We start from the raw sequence: 19,901 nt of genomic DNA, 5'->3' as shown, positions 1-19,901 counted from the left end.
TATTTGTCATGCAGATCCCAGAGAAGCAATTTGTATAAAACCGCCAACACATCTTACCATTGCCGCTTTTAATAACATTTCTTTCTTTTTTTCTAATTTCTCTTTCCTTTTCTGCTCCTAAAAAACAAAGTTCTTACTTGTATAGAACAGCTGCAATAAATCTATCCATTATAAAAATACTAATAGACACTGAGTACACACAGTGCCATATTAACAATGTAAGATGGGGACTGGTTTTGCTTTTGTAGTCATATTTTAAAATGGTGCCAAGATGAAAGCTGGTAAGTAGCTGAAATTGCTTGGCACTGGGTAAGTAGAATTATTTTGTACTGCTTTTTGCTGGATACTTAAAATTCTATCAAAAGAAAATCTGCATATCAGAAATGCTTTATCGCAAAAAAAGTTGAAGCTTGTAAGCTAGTTAAGTGTTTATTTTACATAAAACTAATGGCTTAAATGTTACGCCTTCCCTGTAATCTATTTTTGCATGATCTGTAGCTGCACTTTCAGTTTTACACGTTGCATTGTTCCAAATACAGCAGAAGTGATAATTTAACTGGACTACAGTGTCTTTAAAAGGAATTAGTCTTCTGATTGCATTGAAGAAACTAGGATTTCTAAAAGATAAACACTGTTAAAATTCTCACTTTTCAGTCAGGAATTCTTAGAATCCCTCACAGATCTTTTTGGTACATGTAACATGGAGCAATACATAAAAGCAAGGAGTTTTAAAATAGGAACATGTTAAGCAAAATATCCTTTCCGAGTATGCATTTATACAGGTGTAATAACTGCAGATTGTTCTAATCAGATTTTTTTTTTAAAGACTGAAGACTCCAGTATTTGGGGGAAAAAGCCCGTGTAGTCTACCAAAAATCAATGCTCTCTCTCCCACTGCTGACCACATCTATCCCCTTGAATCCCTTCACTGTCTTCCTCTTTCCTTTTGTACCAAGTTTAAGCTTATTTCTTAACCTTAAATATTCTGTACAACTCTTCACCTCTTGCTCCTTGTTCTACTTTACATCTTTGCTCCATCATCATCCTCTCATGCCTGGTTTCCCACCTTCTTTAATCTTGTCTCTTATTTTGAAATATTTTCTCGATTTGTTGTAAAGCGACCTCTCCCTCTCTTCCACATCCCCCAAGACTAATGCCATTAATAAGAATTCTGATGATTTATTGTTATCACGGACCTTAGTTACAATAGAAGCTCTTTGGGGGCGGCTTCAGTTTATTTTTAAAATTCTATCAATGTTATGCAAAGGCTGAGACTATACTGGGAACTTAAAAAAAAATCACTTGAGAAGAAGCTATAATATTGATAGGGCTGTAATAGTTTCTGGCATTTTTATCTGGGTTTAACTAATGAGGTGGCAAGGACATCAGACGCTCCCACTGAGGGAAATATTTTTGTAAGATTCCCTAGTGCAGACTAGGATTTACAGTGCTCTATAATAATTTAAAAAAAAAAAAATCAAAATTCTGTCATTTAAACTTAGAACACATCTACCTCCAGTTGCTGCTGTTCCATTTTAGTCAGCAAGAATTTTGAATATATGTTGCTTTTTTCAAGCAAGTGTTGAAGCCTCTTGTAGCGCATTTCACTGGAGTCTCTGTCCCAGGACATGCGAGCCTTGCAAACAAAGAAGGAAAACATATCTTTAGTCATTTCAGCTTTTACTCTTTTGAAATGAATAAAACTAGTCTGTACATCTTGAACAAGACAGCTACAATTGTATTACACATATACAGACCTTCCCTCCCAATCATTACACACTTAGGCTTCATCTACACTACATGCCACCACCACGCATACATATCATGTATGTGCAGCTACATGACGCAGTGAAAAGCAGGATGCAACCAAACTGTGGCGTGTAGCTACACCTCCGTGAAAGGTTCTGGTACAAGGGAGGGAGCAGGGAAGGGCTCTGGCAGCAGAGAGTTGCAATGGTCTTTCCCAGCTGCCTCTCCCTGCCAGAGCTTTCCCCATGGAGGGGAAATGCTCCAGCAGTGGGGAAGTGACAGAGCCTTTCCCTCCTGCCAGTGTCCTGACTTTTGGTGGGAGAGGGCTCCAGCAGCAGGGGAAGGCTTTACCTTTCACCTGTGGCAGGGAAAGGCTCCACAGAAGGGAGCAGCCCAACCCTTTCCCTGCTAGGGAAATCTTTTCTTTCAGAGGGGAAAGGCTCCAGCAGCAGGGAAGCAGCAGGACACTACACGGCTAAAAATAGCAATATAGATAGGAAGACAGCTTGGGTGAGTAGAGAGCATGTATGGTATATACTTGCATACATACCCACTGCCTTCAGGTGTTTTTTTACTTGCCTAAGCCGTGCCTCACCAGCTATACTGCTATTTATACCCATGTGAGGTGGGCTGGGTGGGTATGAACACTACACACCACCAAAAGATGTATCCCTAGAGGATTTGGACAGATAACTCCTCTCCCACACAGTTTTCAGTGTGTAATTTCTTAGATTTTAATATGCTTTCAAATACTTTGTCAACATAAGGTTTCTAGCCATATACTCAGTAAACTAAACAGCCTTTAAATGATAACTGCTCTATACTTTCCAAACAAATCTTAACTTACAATGTGGATAGAGCCCAAATTAACTTTACCAAGCAGAGCAAGTCAGTCACACATACGCCTGGAATTAACATCTTTAGTGCCTTGCATAACAGAGAAGCTATAGTATTTGCACTTGATACAGAGTAAAGTTATAGTAAAAACTCAGCCATGAGATTTGTGAATTACTTTTCTAAACCCAAACAAAAAAGAACTGGAATAAAGCTTAGCACTAAGCAGTCAAAATACTAGACATTTGAAAGGAGGGTGAAATAGCATATCTAAAAACCATGTTCACCCGGATAGCTCTACAACTACCTTTGAAAAGCTCTCTGGTGGGGGAGGGAGGGGAGGGAAGAAAGGTGTGGGGAATCTTCCAGAACTAAATGAAAGGATGTTAGTAGAATGATGGGGCAATAATCACTGTATGGGAAACAGATTCACTCATTTCCTCCAGACAGTGCACCTGACCACACATTACTTTGTGGAAATGCTGATGTACTCTTTGCCCTGATAGGATGAGCCTTGAAGAGGAACTTGATGGATGGATGGATTTTTTTATTTTGTAAGAGCCCACAACAGTCAGGCTATCAAGAAAGAGAGGGTTTGAAGCACAGGAGGGAGAAGCTGTGCCAGGGTGAGGTGACTGATTAAGAGATGTACAGTTTTCTTTTAATTTTATTGATAAACTGAGAATGCCTTTTCTATTTTTAGCTTTAAGCCTAGATGTTATGAAAACCCTGTTTCTGCTATTCTACTATAATTTTCTCTCCACCTTTAATAAATCTTGTTTTTAAACATGATTTGACTGGTGGACTGTTGGCTGGATAAGTTCACACAGACTGCACTAAAAAGATTAGAACCTCTCAGCTTCTAATGAGAGAAATGAAGAGTAAGGGAGTTTGAGTCTCAATCCCCCATTGAGGGTCTCTTTTAACAGAGTATGGGCAGAGAGTCCTCCTATCAAGGTGTGTCACAAGAACTCTGGGAAGGCTAATACAAGGGAAGAAGCCTAAAGACCAAGGCCTTGACTACACTACAGAATTTGTCGACACTCAACAAGCTCTATAATAAAAATTAGAGAGGTAGCCGTGTTCGTCTGTATCCACAAAAACAAACAATGAGGAGTGCGGTGACACCTTAAAGACTAACAGATTTATTTGGGCATAAGCTTTCGTGGGTAAAAAAACCCACTTCTGAAGAAGAAACACCACTTTTACCCACGAAAGCTTATGCCCAAATAAATCTGTTAGTCTTTAAGATGCCACCACACTCCTCGTTTTTATAATAAAAATTGGTATTGTATGTTCACACTCGCTCCCTCTGTCAGCAGAGCGCATCCACAATTGGGGCACTATCAACAGTTTGAGCAATGCACCTTGAGTACCTATCCCACAGTCCAGCTGGACACCTTCTGCCACGAGGTCTTGTGGGAAGGTGGAGTAGATCATGGTGCATCTTGGAACCGGGTGCAATGTCCCATGACGCATTGTTTTCTGTCCCAGCATTCCATGGGCTTCCAGCTTTCTTTCGCAGCATTTTTCAATGGCCCATGTTTGCAGTTCGCCCCGCCATCTCTGCGTGAAGGGATGGATCCTGAACTGCTCTCCTAAGCTCTGATCACTGTCATGAAGACATTGCGGATGGCAGTGCAGGTAATCACAAAGTTCCTAACTGAAGAAGACTCCCAGTTGCCTGACAAGCAGTCTGATATGGATAGGAGCAACTTTAGATTGCTTTTGGCATTCACGGAACAGCTGCAGACAGTGAACCGCCACTTTTAGGCTCGGGAAACAAGCATTGAATGGTGGGATCGTATCCTCATACAGGTCTCAGATGACAAGCAGGGGCTACAGAACTTTCGGAGGTGGAAAGCCACCTTCCTGGAACTGTGTGCAGAGCTCTCCCCAGCACTGTGGCGCAAGGATACCAGAATGAGAGCTCCTATATTGGTGGAGAAGCACATGGTGATCTCTGTGTAGAAGTTGGCGACTCCAGACTGCTACCTGTTGGTCGCGTAGTAATTTGGAGTCGGGAAGTCGACCGACAGGGCTGCGTTAATGCAAGTGGGCAATTAATCACATCCTGCTACGAAGGACCTTGACTCTGGGAAATGTGTGTGAAATAGTGGACAGCTTTGCAGAAATGGGTTTCCTTAACTGTGGAGGGTCGATAGACGGCACACATATTTGGCACCAGACCACCTTGCAACAGAGTACATCAATAGGAAGGGTACTTCTCCAGGGTGCTGCAAGCACTTGTAGATCACCGTGGGCATTTCACTGACATCAGTGCGGGGTGGTCTGGGAAGATGCATGACGCACACATCTTCAGGAACACCAGCCTGTATAGAAAGCTACAAGCAGGGACTTTCTTTCCAGACCAGAAGATTACAGTGGGGGAAGTTGAAATGCCCATATTGATCCTGGAAGACCCAGCATACCCCTTACAGCCATGGCTCATGAAACCTTAAACAGGAAACCTGGACAGCAGTAAGGAGCGGTTCAACAAGAAGTTGAGTAGGTGCTGGATGACAGTGGAATGTGCCTTTGACAGATTAAAGGCACACTGGCGATGCCTTTATGGCAGGTTAGACCTCAATGAGGATGATAATCCCATGGTCATAGCCGCATGTTGTACGTTGCATAATCTCGTTGAAGCTAAGGGTGAAAGGTTTGCTCACGGGTGGAGTGTGGAAGCAGATCTCTTGGCTGCTGATTTTGAGCAGCCAGATACCAGGGCTATCAGAGGGGTCAATTCAAATCAGGGAGGCTTTGAGACAACACTTTGAAAACAAGAACCAGTAATGTATATCTTTGTGATTACATGTAGTTTTCCTAGGAAGCAATGGTGAAATTTGGGGCCTTACATTCCAGTAAGCAAATGATTAAACTGCCTGTGTATGTATTGGTTGTGCCTGCTATCTGAATTTGTAGGAAACAAATGAAGATGAGTTACCATTCAAAAACTTTGCTTTTATTGCATACGAAACAACACACACAGACGCTTGGTAGGTAAGGAGGTACCAGGGAAGGTTAGACTTTCAGAGCTGTGTGTAGGTCCAGTTATTTTGAAAGTTGTCCACAGGGGTGGAGTGAAGGGGAAACTGAGAAGTCCCAGAAAGTGGAAAGGAATGTGTGGGCGGAGTTGAGGGGGGGCACAGAAAAGAGTTCTGAATGTGCTGCAGGGGAGGGTGGGCATGGATCTGCTCAGTCAGCAGCATTATTAAGGACTTCAGTATCTGTTTGCACTCCTCCATTACTTTAATCGTCCACTCAGTAGCATCCTTAAACTCCTGATTATCTCTTCTGTCTTGCCTTTTGGCTTCCCCTCCACTCCTTGTGTTCCCTTTTCTCTGCATTGGAGAAGTGCAGTACCTCCTGGAACATGTCTTCTTTGCTCCATCTTGGGCACTTTCTTATCTGGCAGAGATGTTTGGACGGTGTGCATGGAGTGTTCCTCAAGGCCACATCTGCCGAAGCACAAGGAACAATGCACAGAAGCATGATTGTTAAATTCACATGCAGCATTGAAACATTTCTGTAAAATACACCTCTGGTAACATAACAATCACTCGTGGACTACAGCCCACTTCTTCGGATGCATATAGAGTGGAACATATATTGAGGAGATATATATACACACACATAGAGAGCATGAACAGGTGGAAGTTGTCTTACCAACTCTGAGAAGCCAATTAAGTAAGAGAAAAAAACTTTTGAAGTGATAATCAAGATAACCCAATACAGACAGTTTGATAAGAAGTGTGAGAATACTTACAAGGGGAGATAGATTCAATGTTTGTAATGGCTCAGCCATTCCCAGTCCTTATTCAATCCTGAGTTGATTGTATCTAGTTTGCATATCAATTCCAGCTCAGCAGTCTCTCGTTGGAGTCTGTTTTTGAAGTTTTTCTGTTGTCTCTCTGTATGTGTGTATATATATCTCCTCAATATATGTTCCACTCTATATGCATCCGAACAAGTGGGCTGTAGTCCACGAAAGCTTATGCTCTAATAAATTTGTTAGTCTCTAAGGTGCCACAAGTACTCCTGTTCTTTTTGCGGATACAGACTAACACGGCTGCTACTCTGAAACCTGTCACTGACTCTTGGCAAGCACACATCTCGGCAAACACCCAAATCATGGTGAGTGTTGGCTGGGGAAGCACTCTACATGGGGAAAAGAGCATTCTGCAAGGGTTGCATTGCAGCCAAGTAGGGAAAAAATTCTAAAATTCTCCCACAATGAACCCTGCCTGTGGAAAAGTAACAGATCTCACTTCTGAGGGTAAGCAGGGAAGCAAGGGCACATCTACTACACACTTGTGGCTTCAGCCCTGGTCCCTGTGCTGCTTGTCTGTGTGCTGCTTTGGTCCAGGCAAAAGTGATAGACAAATGGCATGAGAAGGTTTCCTACAATGGGGGAAGGAACGAAGCAGCTCTGTCAAGGAACCTTCGGCAAAGGATTGCTGAGTACCTCCAGGAAACTTTCCTGGAGATCTCTCTGAAGGATTCCCATGAGATCTCTGTGTGCATCAATACCCTGTTTTGCTGTACCGATTAGCTGCACAGGGGAACGTCCAGCACACAGAAACACAGCCAGCCTTGTACATTTCTATACCCTGAACCCACCTCTGCACTACACAAACCACAGCCACTTACCAGGCGTCTCCTCTTCTGCTTCTTGCTCACCAGAGAGCAATTGCTGAGACTGGATAGACACTTCCTGAACAATTCCTGGCTGCCCGCCCCACCGGGCAACCCCACCAGGAGCTCCACATCATCGTCTAACTCCACCTCTTCATCAGTGACTTTTTCCTCCGGGTTAGGTGCTCTTTCCACCGCCTCCGGGCCCGCCAAAGTATCCACGGGGCTCTTGGTGGTGGGGTCGCCACCGAGGATACCGTCCAGCTCCTTGTAGAACCGGCAGGTCTTAGGTGCAGCACCGAAGCAATGGTTTGCCTCCCTCGCCTTATGGTACACCTGCCTCAGATCCTTTATCTTTGCTCTGCACTGCAGCATGTCCCGATCATAGCCCTTTTCACACAAGCCTTGAGAAATCTGCCCATAGGTATCAAAATTCCTACGGCTCAAGTGTAGCTGTGTCTGCACAGCCTCCTCTCCCATATACTGAGCAGCTCCATAGTGGTCCAAGCGGGAGAATGTTTGCTGCAATAACCTGCCATGGTCACCTGAGAAGATGCAATGAAACGTCTCCATGCAGAGCCAACAGGAAATGGAATTTCAAAAATTCCTGGGGCTTCTAAGGGGGAGGGGTTGTTTACCCAGCTGCAGGGCAGTGGAGTTCAAACTGCAGACCAGAGCAGTCAGGGTGGGCATTGTGGGACACCTTTCTGAGGCCAATTAAAGTGATTAAATCAAGCGTGGTGTCTACACTGGCACTTTGTCGACAAAAATTTTGCTCCAAAAGCCTTATGTCTCTTGTCGGGATGATTTTATTTTGTCACCAAAGCAGGACATTTCTGCTGCCAAGAGTTGCAGCGCAGTGCGTACGCAGTCGCTGTTTTGTCAACAAAAGCTGCCTTTTAAATGCCATGCAGCATTTAAGACCTTTGACTCACTCCGTTTGTCCAGAATAGGCTCTCATTTTGTCCACCTAGTCAGTCTCCCTCTGTCCAGCAGGATTTTTCAATCAGGATTCTTATTGCAGTACGTTTTCCCTATTCTTTTCATCAGACTTCGTATTCTCACAGTTTTGCAAAGCAGCATTTTGCCTCCAGCACATATAATAGAAAAGTGGCTCCTCGGTTGAACTGCTGTACAAATCACCTACCAGGGGGTGCAAAGTAGTGACAAGAAGAAAAAAATGAGGCCTTCTTGAACATGCAGGTTCTAGCAGGACACCATGCTGCTAATGCCCGTCTCCTGCCTGAAAGATACTGGAGCTGGTAGGAGAAGGCATAAAGGATAATAAAGTGTTGCCAATGCTAGAAAGGAATTTTATAGATTCAGAAGAACTGTAAGGGACTGCTAAAAATAAATCAGTCTTATTACATTCTTAGCAATTTTATAATAATGGTTGGGAAGGCACTTTAACTGTAAGTCCTTTTTTCACTGTTATTCTGGATTGAAATCTCATTATTACTCCATAGCAGAAGTTTCTCTTTTCTAACTTGAGAGTCTGAAGAAAATCCATTCAGTTATTTGAGTTATCAGAGCAAGAGAGATCTGTTTTTATAAGTTAAGAAATTTGATTTATACTGAAGCCCTGGTCAGATAAAACAGGTTTGACATTTTAAATTCAAACTTGTCATATCTGAAATCCTTGTTAATGAATGTGTGTCTGCTAATTTTTGCAAAATGCTTAAGCAATAAAAAAAGTTAATGAGCAAAACTGGCATATGGTTATGTCCTTCACAGACTCATTACCAAGAGGTGTGAACACCTCTGCCTGGATAGAACACTGTCCTCGGGAGCCAAAAAATCTTACCGCGTTATATCAAACTTGCTTTGATCCACCGGAGTGTGCAGCCCCGCCCCCCCGGAGCACTGCTTTACCGCGTTCTATCCGAATTTGGATATATCGGGTCACATTATATCAGGGTAGAGGAGGAAATATATGCATGCTCTCAGAGTTTTTGCACCTAACCTTCACTCTGGTAATTCATCCTTTCTTTGCCTTGAAAGTGGTATCAGAAAGGATGCCAGATGTGTTAGTCCCTGGATGTTTCCAATTTCAAATTTGCATAAACTGTAAGATACAGTAAAACATTGGTACAGAGTTCTAGTACTCACTAAATTTGAACTGATTGGGCATTATTAAACATAGGAATTTCCATGTAGCTGAACATAAGATCACATTCAAACACGCAATGTGAAAAATAAGGGAGAATTCAATACAGACGATTGTAGTAAGTGAGGAAATACAAGACTATAGTTCTAGAGATTTAATTTTTGTTTTAACTCACTTCCTCCAGAAACTCTGCAACATTAAAAACCTCCCTCAGAACACCATCCTTACCACCTCCTTATACACCAACATCCCTCCCAATGACAGCATCACTGCCTGCCTCAAACATCTACAAGACTATGTCTACACTACAGCCTATGTCAGCAAAACTTGTATCGCTCAGGGATGTGAATATTCCACCCCCACCTGCAACATAAGTTACATTGACCTAAGTGTTCATGTGCACAGCACAATATCACATGGCTGATGCCACTCGCAGAGCCTTTTTTTTATGCTGACGGGGAGAGCTCTCTCCCATCCACATAGAGTGTCTTCACCAGATGCGCTGCAGTGGTGCAGCATATTGGTACAGCTCCACCCCTGCAGCACTATGTATAGACATACCCCAAGACAATTGGCAACACTCAGAAATCTACCCCAAACACATCACCAAGCTCATCCATTTCATACTCACCCATAACAATTTTATATTCAAACACTTTGTCCAAACCATGGGAAACAGCCATGGGTACTAGGATGGCCCCCAGAATGCCAACCTCTTCACTGGCCACCCAGAAGAATAATTTCTGGACAAATGCAGCACAAAACTAATTATATACCTGAAGTACATAAATATTTTTATTCTCTGGACAGACAACTTAAACTCCCTCATAGATTTCTACCACAAATTCAACAACCATCATCGATCCATTTAAACTAGAGCACTGCCACACTAGCATCAACTTCCTGGATACCATGATCAACTTCAGCAATGGAATCCTACAGACAGCTATATATAAGAAACCCATAGATCACCACACCTACCTTCACAGATGCAGTAGCCACCCCAAACACATCAAAAAAATCTTGCCTACAGCTAGGCACTCAGATTCCACATAATATGCTCTGACGAGAACATTAGGATATACCCCTTAACGCAGGGGTTCTCAAACTGGGGACCTCTGAGGGGGTTGTGAGGTTATTACATGGGGGGTCACGCGCTGTCAGCCTCCATCCCAAACCCCACTTTGCCTCCAGCCTTTATAATGGTGTTATAAATTAAAAACACTTTTTTATATATTTAAGGAGAGCGGGGTGTCGCACTCAGAGGCTTTCTATGTGAAAGGGGCCACAAGTACAAAAGTTTGAGAACCACTGCCTTAATGCATTCAAAACCACAATCATCAAACAAGGACACTCCACCAGAGAAGTAGGAATGGGCCACTGATATACCCCCAAGAGAACCTACTTCAATACAGAAATAAAATTCTCTCCAACCGCACACCCCTAGTTGTCACTTACCAGCCCACAATGGAACCCATATGGGGTATCATTAAACAATTACAATCCATACCTGATGAGGACCACATCCTGAAAGAAATCTTTCCTAAACCTCCTCTTGTGGCCTTCAAACAAACCCCAGCCTCTCCAAGCTCATCATCAGAAGCAAGCTCCCTTCAGATCAGGACACATCAACTCAAAGAAGCACCAGACCCTGCCAGAACAACAGACAAAACCTGTAAACGGATCTCTACTGCTACAATGATCTACCCCCATTCCCCACAACACACCTTTCAAGATCCATAAGTCCTACACATCCATCACAACATACAATGTACCTCATCCAGTGCATTAAATGCCCAAATAACAACAATGTAGCTGAAACCAGATAATCACTATGCTCTCAAATGAACACTCAGAAAAATTATAAAAGACAAAAACACCACATCACCTGTGGCAAATGCTTTTCACGAAATGACAACTCCATATCTGACCTCTCAGTCCTCATTCTCAAAGGAAATCTGCACAACACTTTCAAAAGACGAGACTGGGAGCTTAAATTCATAACTTTGCTAGACATTAAAAATCAGGGACTGAACAGACCAGTGGTTCTCAACCTTTCCAGACAACTGTACCCCTTTTAGGAATCTGATTTGTCTTGAGTACTCCCAGTTTCACCTCATTTAAAAACTACTTGCTTACAAAATCAGACAAAGACACAAGTGTCACAGCACACTAGTACTGAAAAATTGCTTACTTTCTCATTTTTACCATATAATTATAAAATAAATTCATTGGAATACAAGTATTGTACTTACATTTCACTGTGACTCTGAGCCTGTTTTTCACTTGTAAGCCTTGTCTGAAGCCCAAGCCCTGCCGCCCAGGGCTGAAGCATGGAGCCCCAGGCAACTGCTCTGCTTGCCACCTTCTAATGCCAGCCATGCATTTGCAACCCACCTAAACCCATCCTATGACCACTCTCGGGGCTGCAAGCTCCAAATCGAGAAACACGGATCTAGATGAGTTAAGTACCCCTTGGAAGACCTCTACCTACCCCTGGTTGAGAAACACTGGAATAGACACATTGGATTTATAGCTTATTACAACAATCTATAACCCATTAATGACCCTGGCACCACCAAGCTGCCTTTTCTTCCCTCCCATCCTTTCAGGATGGAAGGGGTGTTAATGGGGCACTTCACCTTGAATGGTCCCTTGAAATATTCACAAAAAGAAGAACAGGAGTACTTGTGGCACCTTAGAGACTAACAAATGTATTAGAGCATAAGCTTTCGTGGACTACAGCCCACTTCTTCGGATGCATATTGGAATATGCATCCGAAGAAGTGGGCTGTAGTCCACGAAAGCTTATGCTCTAATACATTTGTTAGTCTCTAAGGTGCCACAAGTACTCCTGTTCTTCTTTTTGTGGATACAGACTAACACGGCTGCTACGCTGAAACTTGAAATATTCATTAACTACCTATTTTGTATTTAACAGTGACACTCCAGGTAGTTTCCTAAACCTGAAGAACAGCTCTGTTATAAGCTAGAAAGCTTGTCTCTCTCGCCACAGAAACTGGTCCAAAAAAAAGTATTACTTCACCCATCTTGTCTCTCTAAAAAAAAAAAAAAAAAAAAAAAAAAAATCACATCATTCTGATCATCTTATTTCACCCCCACTTCAAGTGTAACATAATTTTTGTATCGGGGGTAGCCGTGTTAGTCTGGATCTAGACTAAAAGACGTATTGTAGACATTCTCAGAAACTGCTAAATTTAGAGATGAATGCTTACCATAAGTATTAATTCCTAGCTATAGCTATTATTCACCAGAGGCTATAATTACAGGGTGTATAAAATACTAGTTTCTAGCCATAGCAGTTTAAAATACTCAAGCTTAAAAGGACACAGTCAAATTGAAATGTAATCAATTAAAAAAATGATTTTAAAGTAGTTTCGGGTACTAGTCCAGCCAATTTTTGTGGTGCTATAATCATGTTTCCATTTTAAAAAAAAAGTTTATTCTCCCCTGCTGCTGTATAAAAAGCGTACACAAATAACAGAAGATGACTAAAAGGTGAAATGGGTGATTCACAAACTGTTGTGAACTGCCTACCAATTCACTATAAAGCTACTGCCCTTTTCCAAATCATTTTTTAAAGTGCAACGTTCAGTACTTCTAGGCCCAAGAAATGCCACAGATAAATAATGGTGACAGCTACATTGGATTTGAAGTTCTAAAGCTTTTATTAAACTTGTGTTATTAGTAACATTTTTTAAACTAACAAATTTATTTAACAAACAAAGTTGTAAACTGACAGTGTCACCTTAAATATCTATTGATAAGGTAAAAAAAAAATGTTAATAATGCGGTCCTTTGACCATAACAAAATATTACAAACTCTCTCAGTTTCTGAGAAACTGATTTCACTTGAAGTGCACTCTGATGAACCATTTCCACTCTGGAAAGCATAGCTGTAGATAATTAAGAGCATACCTTGCCCAACTTTACAAGTACCAACAAATCAGGTCCGAGCATGTAACGAGTCAGTTAAGTGAACATAACAAATCTGCACCCACAGGCAGAAAGTAATACATAATTTTTGGCTTTGCTGGTGACAGAAATTTTATTAGAAAATATTTTAAAAATAAATGATACAGAAGATTTGAAGCGTCAGTTATTGGTCATTGGGGGTAACATACAGAGTATAGGGGGATGCTGGTATTTTGGGGTTGGGTAGCACACATAATATATACAGACTGCAATGTCCCCAATGGGGGGGGGGGGGGTAAATGGTGGGCGTCATCAAGATACAGCCGACAAGCGGTGAGGGGCCATCACTCATACAGAAAGTACAGACAGTCATGGGTATAAGTAAGCGGGCTGGGTAATGGAGATGGGGTGACCCTCACGTGGTGCAGTTCAGTTAGGTTTGGTTGGTTCAGGGCTCAGGGGATAAAGCCCAGTAGGGGGGTTTATAGGTCTCTTCCCCCTTGCGGGTGCACGAGGTCTCCCCGGCTCACTCCCGGTATTGGCGGTGGCTGGTTGATTACACCCTCCAATTTACCTTTTCCAGCATTTCCCTCTCCTTCTCCATCCCTGCTGCCTCTAGCTGCTCCTCCTCTTCCAGCATGGATGGTGTAATCACAGCTGCTTCTGCTTGTTCACCCATCTCTGCCCCCAGGTGCCCTACAATGGCATGAAAACCATAAATAAGCTCAAAGAGCACGAGCCTCCCTGCAGCGTGAGGACAGTAGTAGATGCTCCTTTCTGCACAATGCCACGTTAACAGCAGTAAGCATCACTGGCTCAGCAATCAACTGACATGTGCCATACAGGGCACAAGAGTCTCAGGATTGTTCTCATTGGGAATGAATGGCAATTCTGACCCTGTACATGAGATGTTGGGGTACACGGTCAAGAAGGTTCCACTCTAACCACTGCAATTATCACTATCAACCCCATCCAGATCCTTTGCAGCCATTCCCTTCCCTCAGTGTCCAACCTCCTAAACCTGTATCCACACTTCTCAGCCTCACACCTCTGAACTCTTTGCCCCATACACCCACTCCCTCCCTCCTCTCAAAACCTCACAGTACCCTCTCAACCCATGTGCCCTCTTTTCCTCCTCCAGCTCCCAGCCCTCCCACTGCAGTCACCCCTTCCCTCCAGCCCCCGGCACTCCCCCTCCTCCCCCCGCAGTCACCCCCCATTCCCTCCAACCCCCGCAGTCACCCCCCATTCCCTCCAGCCCCCGCAGTCATCCCCCATTCCCTCCAGCCCCCGGCACTCCCCCTCCCCCCCCGCAGTCATCCCCCATTCCCTTCAGCCCCCGGCACTCCCCCTCCCCCGCCCGCAGTCATCCCCCGTTCCCTCCAGCCCGGCACTCCCCTCCCCCCCCCCGCAGTCATCCCCCATTCCCTCCAGCCCCGGCACTCCCCCTCCCCCCCCCGCAGTCATCCCCCATTCCTTCAGCCCCCGGCACTCCCCCTCCCCCCCCCGCAGTCATCCCCCATTCCCTCCAGCCCCCAGCACTCCCCCTTCCCCCCCCCCGCAGTCATCCCCCATTCCCTCCAGCCCCCGGCACTCCCCCTCCCCCCCCCCCGCAGTCATCCCCCATTCCCTCCAGCCCCCGGCACTCCCCCCCCCCCCCCCCGCAGTCATCCCCCATTCCCTCCAGCCCCCGGCACTCCCCCTCCCCCCCCCGCAGTCATCCCCCATTCCCTCCAGCCCCCGGCACTCCCCCTTCCCCCCCCCGCAGTCATCCCCCATTCCCTCCAGCCCCCGGCACTCCCCCTCCCCCCCCCCGCAGTCATCCCCCATTCCCTCCAGCCCCCGGCACTCCCCCTCCCCCCCCCGCAGTCATCCCCCATTCCCTCCAGCCCCCGGCACTCCCCCTCCCCCCCCCCCGCAGTCATCCCCCATTCCCTCCAGCCCCCGGCACTCCCCTCCCCCCCCCCGCAGTCATCCCCCATTCCCTCCAGCCCCCGGCACTCCCCCTTCCCCCCCCCCGCAGTCATCCCCCATTCCCTCCAGCCCCCAGCACTCCCCCTTCCCCCCCCCCCGCAGTCATCCCCCATTCCCTCCAGCCCCCGGCACTCCCCCTCCCCCCCCGCAGTCATCCCCCATTCCCTCCCCCCCACACTCCCCAGTCATCCCTTCCCTCCAGCCCCCGGCACTCCCCCTCCCCCCCCGCAGTCATCCCCCATTCCCTCCAGCCCCGGCACTCCCCCTCCCCCCCCGCAGTCATCCCCCATTCCCTCCAGCCCCCGGCACTCCCCCTTCCCCCCCCCCGCAGTCATCCCCCATTCCCTCCAGCCCCCGGCACTCCCCCTCCCCCCCCCGCAGTCATCCCCCATTCCCTCCAGCCCCCGGCACTCCCCCCCCCCCCGCAGTCATCCCCCATTCCCTCCAGCCCCCGGCACTCCCCCCCCCCCCGCAGTCATCCCCCATTCCCTCCAGCCCCCGGCACTCCCCCTCCCCCCCCCGCAGTCATCCCCCATTCCCTCCAGCCCCGGCACTCCCCCTCCCCCCCCCGCAGTCATCCCCCATTCCCTCCAGCCCCCGGCACTCCCCCTCCCCCCCCCCCGCAGTCATCCCCCATTCCCTCCAGCCCCCGGCACTCCCCAGTCATCCCTTCCCTCCAGCCCCCGGCACTCCCCCCCCCCGCAGTCATCCCCCATTCCCTCCCCCCCACACTCCCCAGTCATCCCTTCCCTCCAGCCCCCGACTCTCCTCCTTCCCCTCCTGCGTCCTCCGAACCCCACAGGCCTGGGAGGGGACCGACGCTCACCGCCGCTGCTCAGGGTGTTGCGGGCCGGCATGGCTGGCTGGCGCGAAAGCTCCCGACACCGCTCCGCTCCCCTCACAAACTCCCGCGCCAAACTTCCTACCACGCGCTACAAGTGTCGCGAGACCCACTCAGCCGCCAAAACCGCGCGCTACCAAGCACAGCGAGAAGGGGCGCTCTCGCGATACCGTCCTGGTTCCCCCTAAGGAGCCAAGTCACGCACGATTACCCGCCTGTCTTCGAGCAAGTGAGGTTCAACATCCGGGCTCCGAACACGGGAGGGGTATCTCTCCCAGCCGCCCCCCGCCCTTAACCCCTTCCCCGCCATCACCCCTCACGGCTGGCCAGGGCCAACGTTCCATTAACCCCTTCTGTGCTACACACATCCCGCTGGGGCACCTCCCCATTAATCTCTCCCACACTACCGCCACTGCCTGCCGGGTGCTCCGTCCCCATTAACCCCTTCCATACCACCCCCACCGCCTGCCGGGTCCTCTGCCCCATTAACGTTTTCCGCATCATCACCCTCGCTGTCAGCCAGAGCCACTTCCCCATTAACTGCCTCCACACCATCATCCCCACTGCCTCCCAGGTCCTCAGTCCCATTAATTCCCTCCACACCATCATCCCCACTGCCTGCCGGGTGCTCCGTCCCCATTAACCCCTTCCATACCACCCCCACCGCCTGCCAGGTCCTCCGCCCCATTAACCACTTCCACACCACCACCTCCACTGCCTGTCAGGGTCACTGCCCATTAACCTTTTCCGCACCACCACCCCTACTGTCAGCCAGAGCCACCGCCCTATTAACCCCTTCTACATCATCATCCCCACTGCCTCCCGGGTCCTCAGTCCCATTAACCCCCTCCACACCTTCATCCGCACTGCTTGCCAGGGCTACCACCCCATTAACCCTTTCCACACCACCACCAACCCCACTCCCTGCTGGGGCCTCGGCCCCAATAACCATTTCCGAGCCATCATTCCTCTCACTGCCCACCAGGGCCTCTGCCCCATTGATCCCTTTAGCACTACCTCCCCACTGCCCGCTAGGACCACTGCCCCATTAATCCATTCTGCGACAACACCCCCCAACTGCCACCTGGGGGCACATCCCCATTATCCCCTTCCACACCACCACGGCCTGCTGGGGCCACCGTAAGAACGGCCATACTGGGTCAGACCAAAGGTCCATCTAGCCCAGCATCCCGTCTTCCGACAGTAGCCAATGCCAGGTGCCCCAGAGGGAATGAATAGGTAATCATCAAATGATCCATCCCCTGTCGCCCATTCCCAGCTTCTGGCAAACAGAGGCTAAGGACACCATCCCTATCCATCCTGTCTAATAGCCATTAATGAACTTGATGAACCATTGATGACCATGAATTTATCTAGTTCTTTTTTCAACCCTGTTATAGTCCTGGCCTTCACAACATCCTCTGGTAAGGAATTCCACAGGTTGACTGTGCGTTGTGTGAAAAATACTTCCTTTTGTTTGTTTTAAACCTACCTATTAATTTCATTTGGTGACCCCTAGTTCTTGCGTTATGAGAAGGAGTAAATAACACTTCCTTATTTACACCTCTACCCCGATATAACGTGACCCAATATAACACAAATTCTGATATACTGCGGTAAAGCAATGCTCCGAGGTGGCGGGGCTGTGCACTCCGGTGGATCAAAGCAAATTCGATATAACGCGGTTTCACCTATAACGCGGTAAGATTTTTTGGCTCCCGAGGACAGCATTATATTGAGGTAGAGGTGTACTTTCTCCACACCAGTCATGATTTTATAGACCTCAGTCATATCATAGAATATCAGGGTTGGAAGGGACCTCAGGAGGTCATCTAGTCCAACCCCCTGCTCAAAGCACGACCAATCCCCAACTAAATTATCCCAGCCAGAGCTTTGTCAAGTCTGATCTTAAAAACCTCTAAGGAAGGAGATTCCACCACCTCCCTAGGTAACCTATTCCAGTGCTTCACCACCCTCCTAGTGAAAAAGTTTTTCCTAATATCCAACCTAAACCTCCCTCACTGCAACTTGACACCATTATTCCTTGTTCTGTCATCTGCTACCACTGAGAACAGTCTAGATCCATCCTCTTTGGAACCGCCTTTCAGATAGTTGAAAGCAGCTATCAAATCCCCCCTCATTCTTCTCTTCTGCAGACTAAACAATCCCAGTTCCCTCAGTCTCTCCTCATAAGTCATGTGCTCCAGCCCCCTAATCATTTTTGTTGCCCTCCACTGGACTCTTTCCAATTTTTCCACATCCTTCTTGTAGTGTGGGGCCCAAAACTGGAAACACTACTCCAGATGAGGCCTCAACAATGTCGAATAGAAGGGAACGATCACGTTCCTCGATCTGCTGGCAATGCCCCTACTTATACAGCTCAAAATGCCATTGGCAACAAGGGCACACTGTCGACTCATATCCAGCTTCTCGTCCACTGTACCCCTAGGTCCTTTTCTGCAGAACTGCTGCCTAGGCATTTGGTCCCTAGTCTGTAGCAGTGCATGGGATTCTTCCGTCCTAAGTGCAGGACTCTGCTCTTGTCTTTGTTGAACCTCATAAGATTTCTTTTGGCCCAATCCTCTAATATGTCTAGGTCCCTCTGTATCCTATCCCTACCCTCTAGCATATCTACCACTCCTCCCAGTTTAGTATCATCTGCAAACTTACTGATGGTGCAGTCCACGCCATCCTCCAGATCATTAATGAAGATACTGAACAAAACCGTCCCCAGGACTGATCCTTGGGGCACTCCGCTTGATACCGGCTGCCAACTAGACATGGAGCCATTGATCCCTACCTGTTGAGCCCGATGATCTAGCCAGCTTTCTATAGTCCATTCATCCAGACCATACTTCTTTAACTTGCTGGCAAGAATACTGTGGGAGACCATATCAAAAGCTTTGCTAAAGGAATAACACGTCCACTGCTTTCCCCTCATCCACAGAGCCAGTTATTTCGTCATAGAAGGCAATTAGGATAGTCAGGCATGATTTGCTCTTGGTGAATCCATGCTGACTGTTTCTGATCACTTTCCTCTCCTCTAAGTGCTTCAGAATTGATTCCTTGAGGACCTGCTCCATGATTTTTCCAGGGACTGAGGTGAGGCTGACTGGCCTGTAGTTCCCCAGATCCTCCTTCTTCCCTCTTATTTAAGATGGACACTATATTAGCCTTTTTCCAGTCATCCAGGACCTCCCCAGGTCGCCATGAGTTTTCAAAGATAATGGCCAGTGGCTCTGCAATCACATCCGCCAATTTCTTTTGCACCCTCGGATGCATATCCTACATTAGTCATCTTTTTTCCAAGCTAAAGAATCCCAGTTTTATTAATCTCTCCTCATATGGAAGCCGTTCCATACGAGGAGAGATTTTTGTTGCCTTTTCCAATTCTAATATATATTTTTGGGATGGGGCAACCAGATCTAGACGTAATATTCAAGATGTGGACATACCATTTATTTATATAAGGGCAATATGATATTTTCTGTCTTATTATCTATCCCTTTCTTAACGATTCCCAACATTCTGTTCGCTTTTTTGACTGCCTCTGCACAGTGAGTGGATGTTTTCAGAGAACTATCCACAATGATGCCAAGATTGCTTTCTTGATTGGTAACAGCTAATTAAATCCCATCATTATATATGGATAGTTGAGATTATGTTTTCCAATGTGCATTACTTTGCATTTATCAACATTGAATTTCATATGCCATTTTGTTGCTCAGTCACCCAGTTTTGTGAGATCCTTTTGTAGCTTTTCGCAGTCTGCCTGGGACCTAACTATTTTGAGTAGTTTTGTACCATCTGCAAATTTTGCCA

General features: G+C 46.7%; 1 protein-coding gene across 4 annotated transcripts in view; it reads right to left on the bottom strand.

The window, feature by feature from the left end:
* Positions 1–16,223, bottom strand: part of HELLS (helicase, lymphoid specific) — a 53,978-nt gene extending 37,755 nt beyond the window's left edge. For 2 of the 4 annotated variants that reach the window (XM_005285632.5, XM_065553270.1), the window contains exons 1-4: positions 16,065–16,223; positions 13,839–13,960; positions 1,514–1,636; positions 58–117 (exon numbers count right to left, since the gene is read on the bottom strand). In XM_005285632.5, the coding sequence (XP_005285689.1) occupies positions 58–117; positions 1,514–1,636; positions 13,839–13,960; positions 16,065–16,095 (336 nt within the window). In that variant the 5' untranslated portion in view covers positions 16,096–16,223. Of the gene's footprint in view, positions 1–57; positions 118–1,513; positions 1,637–5,949; positions 6,045–7,236; positions 8,481–13,838; positions 13,961–16,064 lie in introns of those variants that run through there. The other 2 variants (XM_065553268.1, XM_065553269.1) reach the window with 2 other exon arrangements.
* Positions 16,224–19,901: the final 3,678 nt, after the last annotated feature.

Source organism: Chrysemys picta, chromosome 7 (genome assembly GCF_011386835.1).
Source record: "Chrysemys picta bellii isolate R12L10 chromosome 7, ASM1138683v2, whole genome shotgun sequence".
Classification (NCBI taxonomy): Eukaryota; Metazoa; Chordata; order Testudines; family Emydidae; genus Chrysemys; species Chrysemys picta.
Note: the sequence above shows the minus strand (reverse complement) of the source record. Positions and strands in the feature narration are given on the sequence as shown.